Raw genomic sequence first — 21,802 nt, forward strand, 5'->3', positions numbered from 1 at the left:
CCCGCCCTGTCATGCTGGTCTGTATATGAAGGATGCACTTGTAAAGGGAAACTCTATTTGTCACCCCGATTATGTCAACTGGGTTGTCTCAGTTTGGGCTTGTAGACTACAAACTTTTAATATAAAACCTGCATTACAAACTGCACAGAGCTTCACAGACATATAAACTGCATGCAGAGAAACTCTATTGAAAGGCACTATCAAGCTGCATTATGGGAAGTGTAGGATTGAGTGGTTTTTTTTAGCTTAACTCTTACAAGGGGCTGAAAGTCAGGATATTTCTGCCTCTGTGTTTTACCTTTTTTTTAAAAAAGAAATTGGTCTCTCACTAGTCGCCCCACTTTAAGGAAGATAAAAAGTAAATTAATGGAGTACCCTTTAATCCTATACAATAAACAACACACAGAAGAAAGGTAAATAAACAAAATAAATAATTTTGCCACTAAACTGACATTAACGACAACATCCATGCTCAGAAGATCTTCAGTTATCTTGCCTTTATTTTATGTCCAACTCTCTGATATTTGGAGGGTTGTAGTGAGCTCTGATCATATTGGTTGGTATTGTTATGTTCACCCATTTGCAATACATGAATTATCCAATAAAATACGTTCCTGCAAACAAAAATAAAGGGATTTTGCAGAAAGGAATATGCAAAAATAAAATCTTGTACATTTGGGGGCTTATATGTTGTAGGTTGTTCCTACTGGGATGTTGCATTTATCAAATATGTATCAAACTGCCTGTTGTGTTCCTCCTCTTTTTTTTGCAGAATTTGCTCACCAGGTGTCTCTCTTTATACTTTATATAAAACCAAGCACCATATATTATAAACTGTATGCATAAAAAGGACATCTTAATTAGAATTTGAGCATTGTTATTTAATATTTTGTATTACTAGTGCAGTTAATTCACAAAATACACTGTGCAACAGAAAAGTTGTCCTATATAATCTAGGGCTACTAAAGTTGCTTTACTACCACAAACATAATCACATCTACATCTACAGGGTCATATATTCTACTCGATCACTGTGCAGAAATGAGAGAAAAATGTGCCCGCTTGCATGTGTGCGTCTAACCAGCAGATGTCAGCAGTGACCTGCATGTGGAGCCTGAACCGCCGGACCGGATCAGATCGCAGCGGCCGCTGCAGGCAGCTGTGCCGTGAGAAGAGCAGAGACCTGACCTTCTCTTCAAGTTGTTTAAGTTTAAAGACAACCAAGTTTTGAGTGAGTGACCTCTGACCCTTGGGCGTCCAATACATATGTGAAGTTTTTTTTTTTTTACCGCTAATACTTAATTGATTGAGGATGCAGGATTGTGTTCAGGTGTCCTTAAATGTGGGGAAACTTTTACTCCAGTAAGAATCTGAGCATTATTTGACTTATGAAGTAATGATTATATTAATATAAGACGATCAACGTTAAATGAATGTCATGGTTTCACTGTTTCATAGGCTCTAATGAATATAAAAATACATATTCTTAGTGGTCCGATCTGATCCAGTTCATACATTTGCCAACCTCAGAGCCATGTTGTGTTGATATGTCTGAGGGGTGTGAATGAAATACACATTAATGAGTGTGTACTAAAACGTTAACACAACATACACTTAAATTTTATTGAAGACACAGCAGTGGCAAAAACCACTCCGAGGCATGTTCTGGTTCCTCTGTCAGTCCTCTGAGGATATCAGTCATCCACAATTACACTGAATGAACGTCTCTTTTTGTTGCTCTGTTTTTCTTCATGCTCTTTCTGCGTCTGTGGGAGCTGTTCGGTTGTGCAGCAGATGATCACTTTTCAGATCCACCACTGGCACCCACAGTGACTTTAAATATTCTATGAACTGGGAGTGTCCTGCAACTTACCGTCTTAATTTATGCTTATGCAGGGGAGTTTTTTCACAGCAGGCGCAACAGAGAGCATGGGTGAAAGGGGGGAAATAGCAATGTGGAAAGTTGCTCAGCATCCTTTAAGGTTTCACTGAAGCCTTTTATAATTGGTTTGATTTACCTGCTGTGTGTTTTTTACCTGCTGTGTGGAAGTGTCATGCCCCACACCCCGCTACTCTCTTTCTCTCTCCTCCTCTCTATCTGCAGTGCATTTCTGTGCGCAAATGTCTACGCACGTTTCATGGCTCCGAAAGACAAAGAAAAACAGTCATTAGTCTCTGGTGTAGCTCCACGTCGCTGTGATTAATGCCCAAACTCAGAGGAAAAGACATTAATACATATTAGAGTCCTCGCAGCAGCCTGGGCGGCTTTTTGTAGATCCATATTGCGCAAAGAAACGCGGTCATCAGGGGCGCACAGGTGGGTGCGCTCTCCAAGGTGCCAACAGATCTGTCTGCGCAGCTCCACCGATCACACAAACTGGCAGTTTGGACACAACTGGACCAAAATCCACTGCTCAGCTCACATCGACCCGCGGCTTTTGCTGTGACCCATCGTTCTGCGGTGTTTGATTAGTGTAGGGAGGATGGATTTGTATGCACAGTAGTCTTGGGAGGAGAGGAGGGGACATGGGCGGGGCTGAGGCGCCTCTCATTTCCCTTCCATGCTTTGCGGGGCAGCAGGGCTGGAGAGACCTCCGGGGAGCACAGTCGCCAGTCCAGCACGGAGACCAGCCTGGCCAAAAAACCGCGCCTCACACTTGCCAGGATTGCCAAATATTCCTGAAAAATATACCTGCTATTTATGGCATGTGGCTTGTAACTTTACTCCTGCTGTACTCTCTCCAAGAAGGTAAGAGAAAAAAGAAATGCTTGAAATATTTCACACCCTGCACGCTGAGTGCTGGAAGCCTTACTGTTTTTAAGTTGAATGAAAAGTGATAATTAATTGAAATTAATTGAATTGTAGCTGTGCATGATATATGTGGCTTACGCTTTGATGTATCATCGGACGCCTTGTGATGGGGAATTGATTGAAAATGATTCTTTCAATCAAAATGTAAAAAGCTGCTGCAGCCTAACAGTGGAAATATTTTGAAAGTAAAGGTATAAAGTGATTTTTTTTTTTTTTTGCCAGACTGTTTTGTGGTTTTATGCAGCGGCCCGTGCTGCCTCAGATGGTGCTGATAGCACGGATTGTTTTCGCATTACCAACTCCAGTTATGAATATGTAAAATGGCTGAATAGGGAGAATGAGGTGCAAATACAGAGGGAGGGTGAGAGGGGAATGAAAACATGTATCGGCCTGCAATTATATCAATTGTTTACCAATTTTAGAATAAATTCACTCAAAATGTGGCACTCCTCTGAAGTTTTGAGGGGGATTCTTGTGATTTTTTATATCTTGGTGCTCTCATTTGGTAGCCTTTGCTAATTGCAGCTGTTTTGATGGACTATATTTGGCACAAGCGCTCCATTCCACAGAAATCGTATTTTTTTAGGATGAGATTTTTAGTTTTTCTTTCTCTGTCTGATGACAAATCATTGCCATTTAAATTGAATGACAAATAAAAGGCCTCTTTTTTCCTCCACAACGGCTTTATTAGTTTAATGGATCTACACCCACATAAAGGCCATAATTAGTGTAGCCTATTCAGATTTATCCTCCTTATTTAATTCATTTGGTCTCTTCATTTTTTTACCCTTTTGTTTAATTTTTATTTGTACATATAAAAGGCGGTCTATTTGTTTAAATAGATTCATTTTCTTTCTTGTTCAGCAGTAAATCCCTGACCCTATTGCAAAGTTGATCTTCTGCTATTACAGTGCATTATAATAATCCTGAACAAATCTGCGTCGAAAATAACAGAAGTTCAACACTATCTGCACATGAGAGCTTTTTCTAGGCCTTTGTGTAGCCTGCCTGTTTGGAGCCATGTTTACATACTGTTTTGTCCTCATTAGCACAGGCCCCGAGAAGGTGGAAATGCATCTATCAAAAAGTCCGTGATGTGGATTGGGCTGGGGGAAGAGGAATATGGCTGTTCTCGATGCCAACGAGTTGATTAAAATAGGCCATTATGTCCAATTTGCCATTTTAAGTTCTTACACCGCCTCACATTGGATTACCCTGTTTGTGAAAAATATCAATTAGCCACGTTTGTGCTTGCTTGTGTTTGCTGTCCGTGTTTTGTGTCACTCGACCCTCTTAAATTCATTACATTCGTCAAATATTTGCTGTTCATTTACAGCCATTATTCAGCTCGAGAGATGTGATTTCAGAGCCTCTTTTATTAATATGCGCAAATTTATTTCACCAAATGAGAAACTCCAGGGGCGTGGGTGCAGATTATAGACTTGCCCGGTCATGTTCCTCACTAATAGCGCACCTGGACCCCGCAGACGTGATCGCGCGTGTGCCAGCGCGTGCGTCACGGTTCGTGTTTCTGAGTGTGTGTGTGTGTGTGTGTGTTGGCGGGCGCGCGGAGGAGGGGAAGTGACGGGGACACCCCTCTTGGTTTTGTTGTTAAATGTTGGACACTTTTGGACGCTGTTTGTGGAGGAACTGAGCTGGAAGTTCACTCATTCTTTTATTTTTTTGGTTTGTAAAATATATAAAACATTTTTCACGACAGTAATGATAAAAAAATGTTATAATAATGAAAAATAATTTCAGAGACACAGGTTTAGGAGGCAATTAGGGTGTAGGGTAATTAACGGATCTTTGAGGGGGAAAAAATGCTTGAAGGGTAATAACAGGTAACCAATTAAAGCAGATAGCCTATAGTTTTTTTTTACATTAATTTCAGATATTATACCTAATTAAAGGAGGATTTATTGTGATTTTTAATTGGTGATTTGAAAACAAAAACGTGTGTTTTCTCATTTTAAATCAAATTCACTGACTGTATTTACTGGAATTGCGGATTAATTAGCAGTTGATATACAGGCATGCTGTAGGCCTATTTTGAACTTTAAATTTAAGATGCAATTTATTAAACAAAATTAAAAAAGGATTTGTGTGACATTCAAACAATATAACTTGAATTTTAATTTCAGGTGTGGAAAGCAATAAGGTGATCCTTCACCCTGGCACACTCTTGTCCTCTCCACTGCTCACCCGAATAGAAATATGCAAAAATTCACCCCCTCCTCCTCTTCTTCCCTCCCCAGTCCAATTCCCTGTGCTGCCTTTGCAAGGCTGCACAATTAAAGCTGCAATCTGAGCTATATAGGCACCACTCAATGACAGAGTTGTGTGGTCCACAGGGGTGCCAATCATTACTCAGGCAGGGCACAGGCCTACATTTTTACCAGCTCAAACCTGGCATTATTTAATTTTGCAAAAACACCCACCATAAAGAGGGTTAAAGGAGAAATATCGGGCTCCCAGTGTGATTTTTTGATATAATTTGGTTCTTTCAGAGGCTAGAATACATGTTCATTTAAGGTGAGGGAACTGAAATATATGAATATATATTTATATAGAAATGTCTTATGAACAGGCTGTTACTGGCTATTTTCTAATGATCTGAGAATTGACTTACACTTTTAACCCCAAAAAACCATCAGTTACATATAATTTAACAACACAAATGTCAGTCATCCTTCACATATGGACAAAGAAAAAAATACCAGCGCTCAAATTTTGATCAATGATGTTGCCAAATGGCGGGTAAAGTGTGCTGGTGTAAGACTGTCAGCAGGGAAACGGAGCTCATTGCACTTCCCAGCTCACCAATAGGATGTCACAGCTCTGTCACTGGTATCCCTGCTCTCCCATTCGTCCTTAAATGTTTTATAAATCCCAATGAGATTATGAAAAAGAATAAATCATTTAAAAAAAACAACAACAACAAAAAGATGCAAATGAACACAATCGACAGTGAGAAATGTTTTTTTTTTCACCCAACAAGAACTCTGTGTATCACTACACTGATGCTAAATTGAGCCAGACCTCCTCCAAATTTTATTGGATGCTGGAGCTGCACATTTTCAGAAGGAGGGTGCGTTCAGCAAATGTCAAATCTCTGAAGCAAGTAGTTGTTTTTGTTGGATTCTCTCTCTCTCTCTCTCTCTCTCTCTCTCTCTCTCTCTCTCTCTCTCTCACTCACTCTCTCTCTATCTCTATCTCCATCTCTCTCTCCATCTCTCCCTCCCTCCATCGTTTCCTCTCGCAGTAACTCCCCTCCCTCTCTTTCCCTCATCACTAGGCAGAATTAAAGGTTGGGGGAGGGGCAGTTTATGCAGACTGTGCTGGGACTTGTGATCCACAGATTTGATATTCACATTAAGAGAGAAACTGGCTGCTTTGATGTGAGGGGGAGCAGGTCCCAGGGGACTGCTGAAGTAGCACACTTTTTTTTTTACTGACACAGCACAGGCCACGGGAGGGGGGGGAGGAGGGGGGGCAGATTGTTGGGGACAGGGTGTACAGAAAGACAGTAGGTGGGGAGAGGCGATACCCTTTTGTTGATTAGATGTAACCCCAACAACCCCCCCACCCCCCTTTACTTCTCCACCCACCAACCACCTACTTATGCCAGACCCTCCGAGGATTATCCATAAGATTACACCTATCTTTATCCCCCTGCATCCACACCAATATTCAATTCACACCCCTTCTTACAGAGCGTCTCCTCCCACTTCCTCCTCTGCTGCTTTATGTTTCCACACGCAGTCTCAATCCCTGTGTATCAAAAACACAACTTTCTGTCCTGAAAACACCTGAGGGATGAGTGACGGAGAGATGGCAGGACAGGAAGGGAGTGAACACAGGAGTTGGAGTCAGGTTTGGAAATGAAGCTGTTTCCAAAATGGAAAGCAGTCAAGGTGGGGAGAGGTTTTTTGACAGTTGCCAAGGCTGATGTGCATCGTCTTGTTAAGTTAAATCCTACTTTTGACCTTAACCATATCGCTAAATCCAGTGAAGATAAAAATGCAGTAAAAATGATTTTGCCATGAGAAAGAAATGGAAAGATGGAGTTGGGTGAGAGGAGAAGAAGAAGAAGAGGAAGAACATGTGGAGGTATTACGCCTCTGGGTGCATGGGCACAGGGAGCTCTGGGTGTGAGAATGTGTGTATGTGAAACATTGGGGGTTCTCGGGTTTGTTTACTTCCTCATCACAATACAGTTGTGTGTGTGTGTGTGTGTGTGTGTGTGTGTCTGTACACTCCTGTGCACACTCACATCCTGGAGAGGCGTAGATCAGCTGCATTATGCATGATGAAACCTTGCATAGGTTATGACTTCTGCCTCTCTGACATACATATTCATGCGTGGCTCCCTGGCAGGATGTATAAAATAGTGGTTGCGACTCTGACAGCCTAAGCTTTAGCTCCAGGAGCGCCGTCACTGCTCCAACACCTTTCAGTGAGGGCTGGTATTTCTCTGTGTCTGAACGAGGTTGATTAAGCCTCCTGGGTGCAGGTGAACTGCAGCAGCAACAACACAGGAGTCCCACAGCTGTGGTCAATATTGATATCAGGGTACTGACTGTCCATATGCTGCTGGAGTTTGATGTGTTTGTGGATATGCATCGCTCAGAAAGGTGGGGACACCGATATTAACATGCGCAAGAGATACAATTGTCTCAAGGTGTTAAAGCCCACTTGCAGGTTTTGATGTATTTCTGTTAGTTAAATCAGCACAGATTAATGTAGAGCTGAAACGATTAGTCAATTAATCAATCGACAGAAAATTAATCGTTCACCTCTGACGATCAATAAATCATTTCAGTGATTAAAAAAAGAAAAGCCCAACGTTCTCCGCTTCCAGCTTCTCTTTTCTGTTTTCTGTTTTATCCGAATATCTTCAGGATTGGGACAAAACAAAGTATATGAATACCTCACCTTGGACATTTTAATGTTTGATCAGTTAATTGAAAAAACATTTAGACAGATTAAATGATAATGAAATGAAGTTGCGGCCAGACTGTGTGAATGTAGGAATGTGACCTGACAGAACTTGAAGACATTGAGATGAAGGAACTTTAATGTTCAGATTTAGCATTATTTTTGTTAAGTTAGAGAAACGAGAATAAGTCGATAACAATATAGCTATTAATTGTGTTAACGGAATTTGGAGAAATGTAAAAAAAAAAAAGTTCTGGTTGTAGGTTAGTATGGTGGCATGCTGGTTTGACTGGATGTTAACTTTACTTCTTGTGGTATTTAACTGTCAAGGCTGCGATCAAAACATATCTCGTCTGTCTCCCTAATGTTACCTATCAAGCAAAGGTTTTCTAAAAAGTTGACTGGTAGAATTCAAACTTAATTTAGCTAAAATAACAGTTCAATGATGCGATTGATGACATAACCATTAATTAAAGACTTTCCTGTAATAACATTTAATTGATCCTTTTATTGGTTAAACCTGAGCTGTTACACCAGGGGAATGGTTCCCCACTTGTGGTCTTAATGGCTCAGTTTGATGACGGAGGTGTGTGTGTGTGTGTGTGTGTGTGTGTGTGTGTGTGTGTGTGTGTGTGTGTGTGTGTGTGTGTGTGTGTGTGTGTGTGTGTGTGTGTGTGTGTGTGTGTGTGTGTGTGAGAGGTGGCTGGAGGCAGGTAATTATCAGATTCAATGTTATAAACACGTTGAACAGCTGTGTGTTAGAATGAACTGGACCGACTTGAATTTCATCTTTGACGTGATTTGTTGTTTAGCTCACTGCTGGTACTATTTGTTTGCTTGCCACACAAGCCGTTCCATACAGATTTTCACAGGTGGTATGCAATGTTTCGACTATCGGGTTTTAAATGGAGTGGAAACTCCGTCAGTCTGGCACAAACCAGGACTCTGCCAGCTGAGTTTTGGAGCGCACCCATGTGATGCACTAACGTGGTTGTGCCTGACCACGACCAAGCAAACAGCAGTTTTTCATCCTATCACTGACTGGCTTGGTCACCGCTGGCGTGTCAGACATTTAATTTTTGCCAAACTAAATTAAATGAACACTATTTGCACTTTCTGTAGGCAGCCTACTTGTTCTGTTTTCACCCGTATGTCTTTTCAACCAACCTGCAGGTGTTTGAGACGGTATGACAGAATGTGGGGTTTGTTGACTTGAAGTTTCTAAATTTAGATTCTTCAGTGGGTCACTGTTGTTAGGTTAAATTGTTGCATTGTTTTTTATTCAGTCACAGCTTTCAAGTGCCAGTGCCACCATGGCAACCCATTCTGTCTCCTCCCAGTGTGACTGAGCGCTGAGAGCTGCTTTTGGAGTGTGTATGTGTTTATGTGTATGCATGTGTGTATTGGGTGAGTGCATGTGTGGTTCGCCTGGTTTTGACAGGCTCTGAGTGGTGGGAGTTTGCTCTGATCCCCTTTCTATTCCACTTCCCGCTCCATCAGTCCCAGTGCTCCCCAGCCCCCCAGTGCCCAGGCCCCCCGGCCATATAATCTACTGTATGAGAGGTTCTCTTGCTGCCCAGCCCCCCTGAGCTCTCAGGGTGACCCCCTCACTCCTCCACTTTAGTCCTGTCCCCCCATTGGGAGATTATAGATATTGCAATCTTTAATATGGGCTTTATGCTCAGGGGCCATTATCAGTAATCTGCAGAGGGGAGGGAGTCTGACCTGGTTTTTGCAGCCCACCACCGGACTGCCAGACACATTTTCATATACCATCTGTAACATTCTGCCCAGCTTTATCAATCTCTAGTCTACTAGGGACAGTAGCATTTCTTTGAAAGAAAGCTGGAATTATTAACAACCCTTCCTGGATGTTAGAGATAGCTGTGTTCGATCTGGTGCACTGAGTTTAGTGCTAGCACAGTGACAGTGTTGATGGTGATGATTGATTCTACCAGTTCTTTTTTTTTTTATTCATGTCTGCCTCACCCATAGCTTAAAGCCACAGCCTAAACAAAGACTAAATTTATTATTTGGGGTATTACCATTGTGCTTCATGCACCTATGAAAACCTAAAACTGACCCGTGAGATGTGAATTTTCTCTGTTGTCCTGTTTCCTCAAACGATTTCATGATTATTCAAAAAGGATGGGACAAAGCTTCTCATACAAGATCATCATTTAGCTGGTACACCACAATTGTCACCATAAAGAGTTAATAATAACAAATAATGTAATAATCAGTAGAATATTGAAACTTTTATCAGCAGAAATTGAAGATGTCTGTTCCTCTTTTTTTTCTGTCAATCTTGAGTTTTCTGTGTTAATCAGACAAAACAAGCAATTTGATAAAATTACTTTGTTTTTTAGCAATTTCTAAGGGCATTTTTGTTTATTATTTTCTGACATTTTACAGACCAAAATGATTAATAGATTTTTTAAAAACTGCTCTGTTTATAGAGGTTTTTTACAAAACTCTTTACAGGATAGAAGAAATCATTAGCTCTGTTTTGTAACAAAATTAACTAATGATAATTAGTCAGAATTAGAATTGTTTTTTTTTAGTTGTTTTTGATGATAAAGAATAAAATCACAAAGCCTGATGTGACCACCAGAAAACACTGAAACTTGAAAACAAAAGTAAGATTGTGCGACATTATCAAGTGTCAGTTAAATCATTTAATAATTTGATATCAAATCATTAAATTAAATGCACTTAAATCAATTAAAATGTAATATCGATATAGTGAAACTTTTATTTTGATCAATTGTAATAAATATTGGCATTGTTTCAAAAAGTCAGCAACAAGCAGTATTTAATAGGCGAGAAATATAGAGGAAAAATCAATTAGATCACTTTTGCAGAAAAGAACACATTTATGACTGAACAACTCCTACAGTACACCGAGTGCTAATTTTATCTAATTTGGATCAAAATCCTTTATCTTTCAGTATCTGTTATTATCTTCCATGATGTTTCAGACTGTCTGTGCTGAACTGAACATTAACAGGGCGAACATGTGGTGGGATGGGGTGTTTTAGATGATATAATTTAGAATCAGTGGTGGTTAACATCCACATCTGTCCATCAGCAGTGTATCCCACCAACACACACACACACACACTCTTCTTTCTGTTCTAATCTTTCTTATAATGACCCCAAATTTGATAGCCCCCCCCCACCCCCTTCTCCTCCTCCTTTCCTCTTCTCACTCTCCTTTCTCTACTGAAGCTGTATGTGTTTAATCTGAGTGCCAATGAAGAACATTCCTGTATGTGTGTGTTTGTGAGTGTGTGCATGTGTGTGTGTGTTAAATATGTAAGGAGATTAAATAGACTTAAATCTCTGCGTCTGGCATAGAAATTCCAATCACATAACCTATCAGCGTGTTCTCTCTCTCCCTCTCTCTGTCTTTGCTTGTGTATGTGTGCACTCACTGTACGGAGGTAACAGCCCCCCCCCCCATCCGATCCACCTAAACCATCACAGGCTTTAGCCCAAATCCCTGGCTTTCTGGATCACATGACTGATGTTTGCAGCTGGACATTTGACATACATTTGTTATGATTATTTTGCCACACATTTGAAGGACATTCCCACTCTGTCCATTTGTTTTCCATTAATGTGACGCAGATTGCTTTAAATGAATGGCAGTGTAATGCTGTTAGCTTATGTTCATACTTTTACACCTCATAACAATTGCTCATTGTTGACCTCTGACCTCCAACTCCGCCTGTTTAGTGATGGTGTGTTTTCTTTTTGCCCCTGCAGTACACAGTGAGGATGTGGGCTCTACCAGGCTGTACTTTGTGAATGCCTCCCTGCAGAGGGTAACCTACTCCAGCTCGGTGGGGGTGTCCCTGCCCTGTCCAGCAGGGGGCACCCCCAGTGCCATACTGCGCTGGTACCTGGCCACCGGCGATGACATCTACGACGTGCCCCACATCCGACACGTGCACGCTAATGGCACCCTACAACTGTACCCCTTCTCGCCCTCCGCCTACAACAGCTACATCCACGACAACGACTACTTCTGCACTGCTGAAAACCAAGCTGGCAAGATCCGCAGCCCCAACATCCGCATCAAAGCTGGTGAGTCGAGACCACGGTCGGGAAGGGAACAGAGCGACTGAAGGATATGAAAGATTGAGATAGAAAAGAGAGATCATGGAGCAAAAAAGCCAAAGTGAGACACAACATCATGAGGAATGGAGAAAAAAAGAGACAGTAGTGAAAGCATAAAGTAGAGCAGATGTGATTGGCAGCTGCAAAAAAGCCCAACCCACACACAGAATCACCTGCCCTAAAATAGCCCGTCTCGACCTGAACACAGATTGACCTAGAACACAGTCTACAGAGAGAACATCTGCATCACATACTACACCAGGCCTCGGCCTTCACTCACACCTATTTGACTGAGCTGGTGATAAACCGCTGCACTTTATACCGACATAACCTCTTCAACTGCATCTACAGCTGTTAGGATGAAATCCAAAACACAACCCCTGCAGTACTTAGAGTTGAGTAGCAAGTCCAATGTGATTTTTAGATGATATAACCAGATCAGATGAGGAGGAAAAAGTGTGACAATAGGTTATATCACATTACCGGCTCACCCTCATTGACAGTCCTTCACTTTTTAAAAGGACAGTGTAATAAAGGCCACCAGGAACTTGACAGCCGCTTGGATATTTTTCAAGCAAGGTTTCTTAAAGCTTTACAAGGTGTGAAAAGTAATTCAACACCTAGTGATTTGGAGATATGGTGACCTTTTCTTACAGCTATGTATGCTAACCTAAAACGGGGGGATTCGAATTTATCTTACATATGTTTGAATACGCTGTTACCATACATACAGAAATATCTCGGACCTGTTTTCAGTAATCACAGAAGAGATTAGTATGAGTTAGAATAAAGGCTCAATCAATAAACACTAGTACATATTATAATTAGTCTATTTTTAGAAATTCTGACCAAAAGCTGCCTCTGTTGCCATCATATTCTCTCTTCTGTCCTCCTTCTCCTCCCTGCTCCCTCGTTCTTCAAACTGTCCTCTTGTGCCAGACTAAATATAGCCACAGCACACTTCTTTAATTATCTCTCATTAACAAACCTAATTGGTGCTTTCCATTGATTGGACTGCGTGAGGCTGCTTTAACAAGCGAGACCTCATCTAAAGTAAAATAGTACCTCTGGGGGTTTTGGGTTCCTCCTGCTCTAGAACCAGCAGAGATACATGAAGAAGCATTTTAACAAACAGACAGTTACATCAAACCGCAGCTGAAACAAAGCTACAGCTGGATGATAGTTACACTGCATCTATTGTCCCACCCCTGCCCTCCTCCTTCCTATCATTCATTCAGGCCAGTCGGTCCCTCCCCCTTCCCTCCTGCCATCAACATCTGTTTTCATATTCTGCCTCCCAACACCGACCTGAACTAATACTCATATTCATTCTAATACTAATACTAGCGCCAAGTTGAGGATTTGAGCCAGGACCCTGAGCTGCATGCCAGCCGGTTGCTGCCTTCATTCCCGCATGACCCTAAAGCCTGGCCTCAGGAGACGAGGGATTAGCATGAACCAAACATCCTGCAGCCAGCGGCCTCTGTCGGGGCCCTGGCAGCTCCGGTGCTGCACAGGTTACGGCCTGACAGGATGCAGACACTTTGTTTTGGGGTTTTGGTCTTGTGGCCATGGTGTTGCACTCGCCCCCGGCCATTGAGCAATAACTGACAGGGGTCCACTTTTACTGCTTCATGGCTAACAACAGTTTCTAAGCAAATTCACATCAGTGTTGGTTCATTTCACATCATTTCAAAAGAACTTGACAGATCTGTTTTCAACTGTTCAAAGAAGATGTGAATTAACATGCACTTGCATGTGTTTCCCTCTTGCAGCGGGAATGTATGCACGCTGTCATCGTGTCTGTTACCAGGGAAGGGATTCCGAACCAGTTTCTTAGCAACCTTCGGATACGTCCTAGCTTTCATGTGATTTTGCTAATGAGTCCCTGCTCATTCAACAGAGTGTAAAATATTGCATGAACCTGCATAAACTGAATAACCCTTCAGTTTACTTTGAGTGTGCAGCTCAGCACTGCTCCTTATGAAGTTCTGTACAAAACAGTAGATCTATGTTTCATGATGATGTCACGCCAAAGCTACAAAATAATTTCCATGATTATCCTGCCTAATGGCGGCCTGCGCCATTTATGGTGAAAGCAGAGGCAGGATTAGAGGAGTTCAAACAATACACCAGAGTAGGCCAGTAATTTCCAATGAATAAATGTGGAGTGCTGTGGTAATTGATGAAAGGGTGTTTTGCTCTGGAGTGTTAATGTGTTGTTTTAGATGATGTAAACATGAGTAGATTATTGTTTTTGTCTCAGAACAGGACTAACATATGATGTACATGCTTGTGTCAACAGATCTTCTGGATAGGTGATGGAGGATATTTTGTGTAGATAAACAATATCTTTTTTTTTTTCTTTTATAATAAAAATATCCTGAAATGCCTTTGTGTCTGGTTGGAAAAGCTTCTCAAATGACATTTAGACCCTCATGGGTCACCACACCTCAGCTATTCAGTGGTAGGGAAGTAATCTTGCCTTTTAAAGCTTGAGATATCAGCTTTCTCAGTATCTTTTTTGCATTTTTTGTAGTTTTCAGGGAGCCCTACACCGTGCGGGTGGCGGACCAGCGCTCGATGCGGGGCAACGTAGCTGTGTTCAAGTGCCTCATCCCTGCTGCCGTGCAGGAGTACGTCAGTGTCGTATCCTGGGAGAGAGACACCGTTTCCATCGTCCCAGGTAGGACATCAAAATGAATGAATTTGGATTATCCAGGGGTGGGCAGGTTGATTCATTTCATTGGATTTAGGTATGTCTTTATCTTCTCTCTCTCTCTCTCTCTCTCTCTCTGTCTCTCTCTCTCTCTCTGTGTGTGTGTGTGTGTGTGTGTGTGTGTGTGTGTGTGTGTGTGTGTGTGTGAGGACGGTTGATGCACCGCTGTGCTCTATGTTTGACCGAACTCTTAACTCATGTCTTCTGTCTGCTCACTGTTCTGGATCACTGATCTGGTCCCCCTCCTCCTCCTCCTCCTCCTCCTCCTCCTTATTCCTCCTTCCTCCTTCTAGCTTGTATCTCCTCCCTCACTCTCCTTCGTCTTCCTCCTCTTTTCACAGACATTTCCTCCTCTGCTATCACTGCTTTTGCACATCATCACATACAGGTTTTTCTTTTTTTTTTCAATAATTGTGATTGACACTGCATTAGACTTTCCTCCAAGTTATGTGACTGTTTCAGTTTCTCCTCATCAGATCTATTTCTGTCCTCTCCCTGCTTGTCTTTACCACCATGTCCTTGAAGAACAGGGCCACAATTAGAGACACAGGATGTCAATAGGACTGTGCCCCCACATTCATCTTCATTAACCTCATTTGTGTGTGGCAGTGTGTGTGCAAGAAAGAGAGAAAGAGAAATGTGTTTAGTCTCTCTGTCCGTCATTTGTGAATACATTATGAGTGTTTCATTATGTGATTATACATTGTATGTAGTGCAAGGTATGTTTGAGATGTATGCGTGATTGTTCTCTTGCGATAACAATGTAGGAGAGAGGGATGAAAGATAGAGGAGAAAAATGAACCAAAGGAGGAGAAGCAAGGAGGGTAGTAGGGCAAGAATGGCCTCAGGTCCTGGCAGATGGCGTTTTATATTATATGTATGCAAAACACACAGACACTGTGTCACACATACACATGCACCGAGGTTGAAGTATTTTATTTTCAGACATTTCATTGGGTTGTTTTTTTAGTTAATTTATTAGTTTTGTTTTGTATTGCATTTTTGCATCCTGGCAGAAAGCTGCTACATTAAGAACATGTTATAACATGTTGTAATGAAACTTATTTCAGTTTTGAATTTCATTTTGGATACACAAAAACACCCACAAAAATCACTTTTAATATTCATTTTGATTAGATATTATTCTTTATATATATATTCCACACACTAATTCTCTTTTTATTTTAGCAAAATACTTCTATATATTCTATACACCGTCCAGCCATTTTATTGTATAAAAGTTTCTGCTAACAAATTGAATTGAATGAGATTTTAGTTTCTGTTCTTTGTTGTTTTCAAATGATATTTTAAATCTACACAGATTAAGAATTCCCAAATCCTGTTTGGTTCACAGTGACAACATGATTTTCTGTGCTTCCCAAACATAAACACAGTTGATCTGGTTTGGATGTGCCAGTCCTCTGTGTGTGTATGTATGGTTTATATGTATGGGGTGTTGCTGTGTATACTGTCATGAAGCCGCTGTGTGTAATTAGGGGTATATAGGTCAGTTGATGAGCAGTGAGTGTGAGGATCAGATGTTGAACATGATGAGCTGCTCACTGAACTCAGCGTTCGCTTCCCAACGACAGCCGCACACACAAACACAACAAGCGCTTGCAATGTGTTTGTGTTCAACCTTGACCCCAACCTCTCGGTTCGTCAACGTGACCTCATCCTCCTTACAGCCAACCAATGCAGTTGCTTATTTGCAACAAAACCTCGCTTTGAAACACAGTTCATAATCTGAATATTGTAAGTGCACTCTCACATGGATGCACAGAAAATATCCACATGCAGTGAATATGCACATACAGGAGCTGCATGTGGTTACATAAACAGTTCAGGAACCTTACTGATGCTGATCTCCAACTCCTCAGCTAACCATTGAGTTAGTCTAACATCATCGGTTAAAGTCTCTTTTTCTCTCTCCCCCCGACTGGGCCAGCAGAGGACTGTCTGGATAGGTCTAATGAAGATGTGAAAATTAAAATTGATTTTGTGACTGAAAGCACCGCTCCGTGCGAGTGTGTGGGTGGTTGCCTGTCTTGCCTGTCACTATTTGTTATGCTCGCCTTAAGAATCACAAAAGGAGGAACTGCGGTTCGAAGGAGTACATCCATACATGCTTGTGCACACATGCACCTGTCCTCTTTTTAAAACTAAAACATTCATTCAGTATTTTTCCTTACGTGCTTGTTCCTGTTCGGGGGTCATGAGAGACCTACCCCAGCATGCACTGTGCAGAAGGCTGGAAAACACTGTGGGCTTTTCAGTTTTACAAACAGTAACATGCACAAAACCGACTTGCACGTCTTTTATTTTGAGATCTGATCCCCATTAGCTGTTCCTGCAGCAACAAATAGGACGTTACCTGGTGTTGCATTGACAAAGAGGGACATTGTCTGCTGAAATGCACTGCAAACAGCAAGCCAAAACACTCAACCGTCACTTAGTTTTGATACATGGATATTGTTAACATATTGATCTTTTAAAAATTGACTTCTATTAGAGGTATTGATGCATTCAAATCTTCTGCCTTCAAAGCAACACAGATCATAGGACACACACATCTGAATACAAAGTAAGATTACATAGTGACCCGACTGCCCACTTCTCCTTCTAATTAAAAAAAGAAATAGTGAATCTATATCTTCCTCTTCATCTTCACTTTACACCTGCGCCTACCTGCACGGGGTAATTATTATGTGTAGACCCTGATCAGTAGCACGATCACATACCGCTCTGAAGGTTGAGTTGATGACATAACACAACGCAGCCATGCCCTCTGAACCCCAACAGGTTCCATTTTGTCAAACACACATGTTCCCCATCTGGAGCCGTGTGTGTGTGTGTGTGTGTGTGTGTGTGTGTGTGTGTGTACGTGTCCCTTTGCCTGCCCCACTTTCCTGTCCAGCCAGGACAGTGAGGGGGTTTAAGAGAGGAGGGGTGCAGGCAGACTGACCTATTTCCCTCTCACTTCCCTGTCCCATACCATCCCTGTAGTTAAGCTTTGTGTGTGTGCATGTGTTTGTGTGTGTGTGACCCTCACGAGACAATGGAGGCCTGCTAGTCTGAGCAGTGATCTAAAGGAGGAGAGCTGGAGCGGAGACAGAGAGATGGAGGGTTTGTGGACGGGAATGAAAACAACAGTGGGACACAGAGAGGGTTCAGCTTGCAGATCGAGGCCGTCAGTCTAACCAGCAGAAAGCTAATGAGTGGCTCCGATGAATAGAGACTGGACCAGCAGATGGCTGCGGCCACATGGTGGTCCACAGAAGATGCCCAACCATGCTCCATCTAACCCACCTGCCACACAGTTTGGTCTTGTTTATGTATTTGCACAGCAATTTGATACACATGGCCATAAAACCCAGTGCTGAAAATTAATAACAGAAGGGAAACAGTTTAAATTTATAGATCAATAAGATTGGGAAACTCCTCTTGGACACATTAACACCTCACCTACTCATCCTTAGTACTCTGTGTACTCTTTTTTTTGTATTATCTTTGTACTCTTTATATTTTCATTTTCTTATTCAGTCACTCTCCAAACTTCCTCTCCATTTTGTTCTTCTCTGTCTTTGTGAAACTGCACAAGATACAGACGTGTTTTGCGTGGGTATAGGCCTCTGATTTTGTGTATCATTAAATGGACGCTACATTTCCAGAAAACTGTGAAAGATGCATTTGATTACATATTTCTAGTTCAGTCCCTGTTGTTGAAACTAAGGTGGGTTTAACCTGCGTTGAACCTGTCAGTGTGTAAATGCTGAGTTATCGAGGCTTAATGTGAACTTGGATCCTAATGGGTGTCGCCGGGTGGCGAGGTCACTTACAGGCTACATTACAGATCAATCCTCTGCCCCTGGGGTCCCTGCTGGAAGTCAAACGGTTCAACAGAGACACAGCAATACACACACATGCACACACACATAGGGGTTAATTGGGAACACCTGGAAAATTACAGCTGAGTTTATCAGTTTGTGGGATAAGTTACAGTAACTAAGCTGATTAGTTTGCAGAGTGACTTGAGTTTGATGATGATAAATTGAATATGCCTACTTTAGAAGAGTATATCATTACATCCTAGTGACGCAACTAATGGTTATTTTCATTATCAATTCATCTGCAGATTTTTTCTGTTTTGTTGGTGTCTTAAACTATCTGAAAGGAGAAAAATCTGACAGCTGAAAGGGACATTGTTAAATGTCTTGTTTTGTCCAAACCACAGTCTAAAACAGAAAGATATTCAACTTGGAATGATGCAAAACAGGAAAAAGTGTCAAATCATCACATTTCAGAAGTTGGAGCAATTCATTTGAGCATTTTTGAAAGAAAAATTACAAACATTATTAAGGATTTATCAATATCACTGCCAATTAAATTTCTGTCACTTGACTGATCCATTAATCAAGTAATTGTAACTGCTCTAGCTATTACCAGTCAATCTATCTATCTATCTATCTATCTATCTATCTATCTATCTATCTATCTATCTATCTATCTATCTATCTATCTATCTATCTATCTATCTATCTATCTATCTATCTATACAGTTGTATATACATTGGCCCTTTATTCACACATGCACATACTGCTGCAGCTTTTTCTCTCAGTAATTAAAAAATTGGTGTCATAAGGCTCCACACAGGTGCAGGGAGGAGAGAGGTGACAAAGGCAGAGGGACCTCATGGAGAGCAGTGGTGTGTTAGGACACGATGTCTGTTTGTAAATCTGTGCTTGCACACTCAGCGCAGGAATACATTAATAGATACACTTGTCTGGGACACCGCAGACTCTTGTAAACACTGGTCTAACACACACACACACACACACACACACACACACACACACACACACACACTCGCTTCTACAAAGTACAAATGTACAAGCCTACACACATACGCACATCCCCCTTGAAAGTAACACAATAAAGCCATTTTCAGTTTTTGCATGAACCTGCCTGAATATGGAGCTCTCATTAAACATTAACTCAGGATACATTAAGGCTGCGCTCAGCTCTGCTCTGCTGTGTGATGGCTGTCCTGTTGTTGTGCTCAGCCTGGGTGCAGCAGTACGTGGTGTGACAGAGGAGGACAGGGAGCACGTGGCGTCCCCAGGGTTCACTGAACACAGCCCCATCGACTGTCGCCCTCTGTCACCCCCACCCTTGAGTTCTCACACCATCCCTCCCTCACCTCTCCCTCCTCCTCTGCTCCTGCCCCTGTCCCACATGGCAGGCAGCAGGCCATAGGGGTTAGTGGTGGACAGTGAAGACAAAATCAAGCAGACGAAGGTACTGCTATTATGTGCATTCACATGCAAACATATGGCGGTGACATCTAAATGTAACAATGAGCATCTTCTTGCAAAATCATCTACTATTACAAAACATGGAAACGCTGAAATGTACTAATTTACCTCTTAAATCAAGTTTCCAATGCAACTAAATTAGTCAAAAACACATGTTTTTGAGTTTGTTCACCTCAGTCTGTTCTTATTTAACTTTTTCTGCATGTTTTTGCCCCTCTCGCATTTGCCCCGGTGTGCTGAGAGCGACTGAGAGCTGGGCAGGAGCAGATGGGGTGCTGGCAGCCATCTTTTACTCAGTGAGGTTGAGTAGGCACGTGGTTGGGTGTGTAAATTAGCACAAACAAGTGTGTGTGTGTGCGTGTGTGTGTGTTGTCTGTGTGTGCAAGGGGCACAATAAGCATAATTATCTCTGCTTGAGAGGCCCAGTTAGGGGTGGGGGGGCTGGCGTAGAGAGGCGGAGTTCAACAATGGCTCAACCACGGGCTTTGTGTGTACAGAGCAGAGGGCTGACAAGTGTCGGCTATTATTGACTATTTACACACTACTACACACGCCTGCTCACGTGCACGTAGCACAGAAATGTACACACTCTATCGCTGCTGCCGTTGCCCTCCCCTGCCCTTTTTTCTCTTTGTGCCTCCATCAAACTCACACACACACACACACACACACACACACACACGCACACACACAGATATACACACAAGCGTTTTGTGCATCTTTACAGTGAATCAGTGTATCAGTGTCAATCAGTGTAAGAGGGAGAGATGGGAAACCCCCTGCGAGCATATCACTCTGACAGAAATCTGGCCACTATCTCACCCTTCAAGCCAGGCTGTAACTGTGGGAGAGAGAGAGAGAGAGCGAGAGAGAGAGAGAGAGAGTGAGTTGGGGGAAGTCTGGTTTGGATCACACATTTCCAATCATGTGGCTTAAAAGATAATTATAGTTCATCAAAACAGTGGTTATGATGACATGGCACTGTTAAAGTAAGAGATCTGAATGAACACCTGCACTGATGTATGAAAGTTAAATTTATTGTTATAAGGTACTGGGCTCTTTGTATAGATTTCAGGTCATATCGTCTTATCCTGCTCCAGTCGCCACACTCTCATCACTGGGATTTTCATTTTTTTTATATTTCCTCAGATGAAGGTAACCATATAATTTCTACTCACTGGCTCTGTAAAGGATGGTTGTTAATCTGTGCTTCCTGACACGTCCAGTGTCGTCAAGGAAAGTGAAAGCAGGAAAGCTCATGTCAAGGCTTAGAGTGAAAGAGTTGGAGGGTTTATGTGGCCTGGATTGGGTTAAGAAATAGGATTTGAGTAAAGAGGTTTTACCCCTTTCCACCCGCTTTCTTTTACTCTTTTGTTTAGGCTAACGAAAGAGGGATTACTGCGAGGAGATTACAGCAGGCTTTACTTAGAAATTGTATTTAAGGAAATGCTTATTTACTCAGCAGCTCGCTGCAGTAGCAAGAAGTTTGGTTTTGATTTCCCCCTCCATCTTCCTTTCTGTCTTTCTCTCATTATAAAATAGATTTTCTCTCTAATCCTGTCCTAAAATGTCCCAACCTGTGGTTCCACCGTATTGTTCCCCAAATTTCCATCAGATGTCATGGGATTATTTTAAAAAATAGTCTTGAAGAAATGTTTTAACTTTAAAGTCAGTTCTGACTAAATAATGTGTTTATTAACCATTTGATTTTTATGAAAAGATAAAGTGAAGGTTAAATAAACACTCAAAACTGAAAGTATATGCCAAAATCTAATATTATTAATTACGCCCAAAATATATACAAATTGTGATTCATTTTGGTATAGAGTGATAGATTTCACACTTCAGTGATCCTGATGGAAAGATGTCTTTTTTACGGTGTTTCTGTG

General features: G+C 41.7%; 1 protein-coding gene across 3 annotated transcripts in view; it reads left to right on the forward strand.

The window, feature by feature from the left end:
• Nucleotides 1-929: 929 nt before the first annotated feature.
• LOC127364348 (cell adhesion molecule DSCAML1-like) overlaps nt 930-21,802 on the forward strand; it is a 54,099-nt gene continuing 33,226 nt past the window's right edge. The window contains exons 1-3 of one of the 3 annotated variants that reach the window (XM_051401799.1): nt 930-2,749; nt 11,525-11,845; nt 14,418-14,564. In XM_051401799.1, the coding sequence (XP_051257759.1) occupies nt 2,494-2,749; nt 11,525-11,845; nt 14,418-14,564 (724 nt within the window). In that variant the 5' untranslated portion in view covers nt 930-2,493. The remainder of the gene's footprint in view (nt 2,750-11,524; nt 11,846-14,417; nt 14,565-21,802) is intronic. The other 2 variants (XM_051401798.1, XM_051401797.1) reach the window with 2 other exon arrangements.

Source organism: Dicentrarchus labrax, unplaced genomic scaffold (assembly GCF_905237075.1).
Source record: "Dicentrarchus labrax unplaced genomic scaffold, dlabrax2021, whole genome shotgun sequence".
Lineage (NCBI taxonomy): Eukaryota > Metazoa > Chordata > Actinopteri > Moronidae > Dicentrarchus > Dicentrarchus labrax.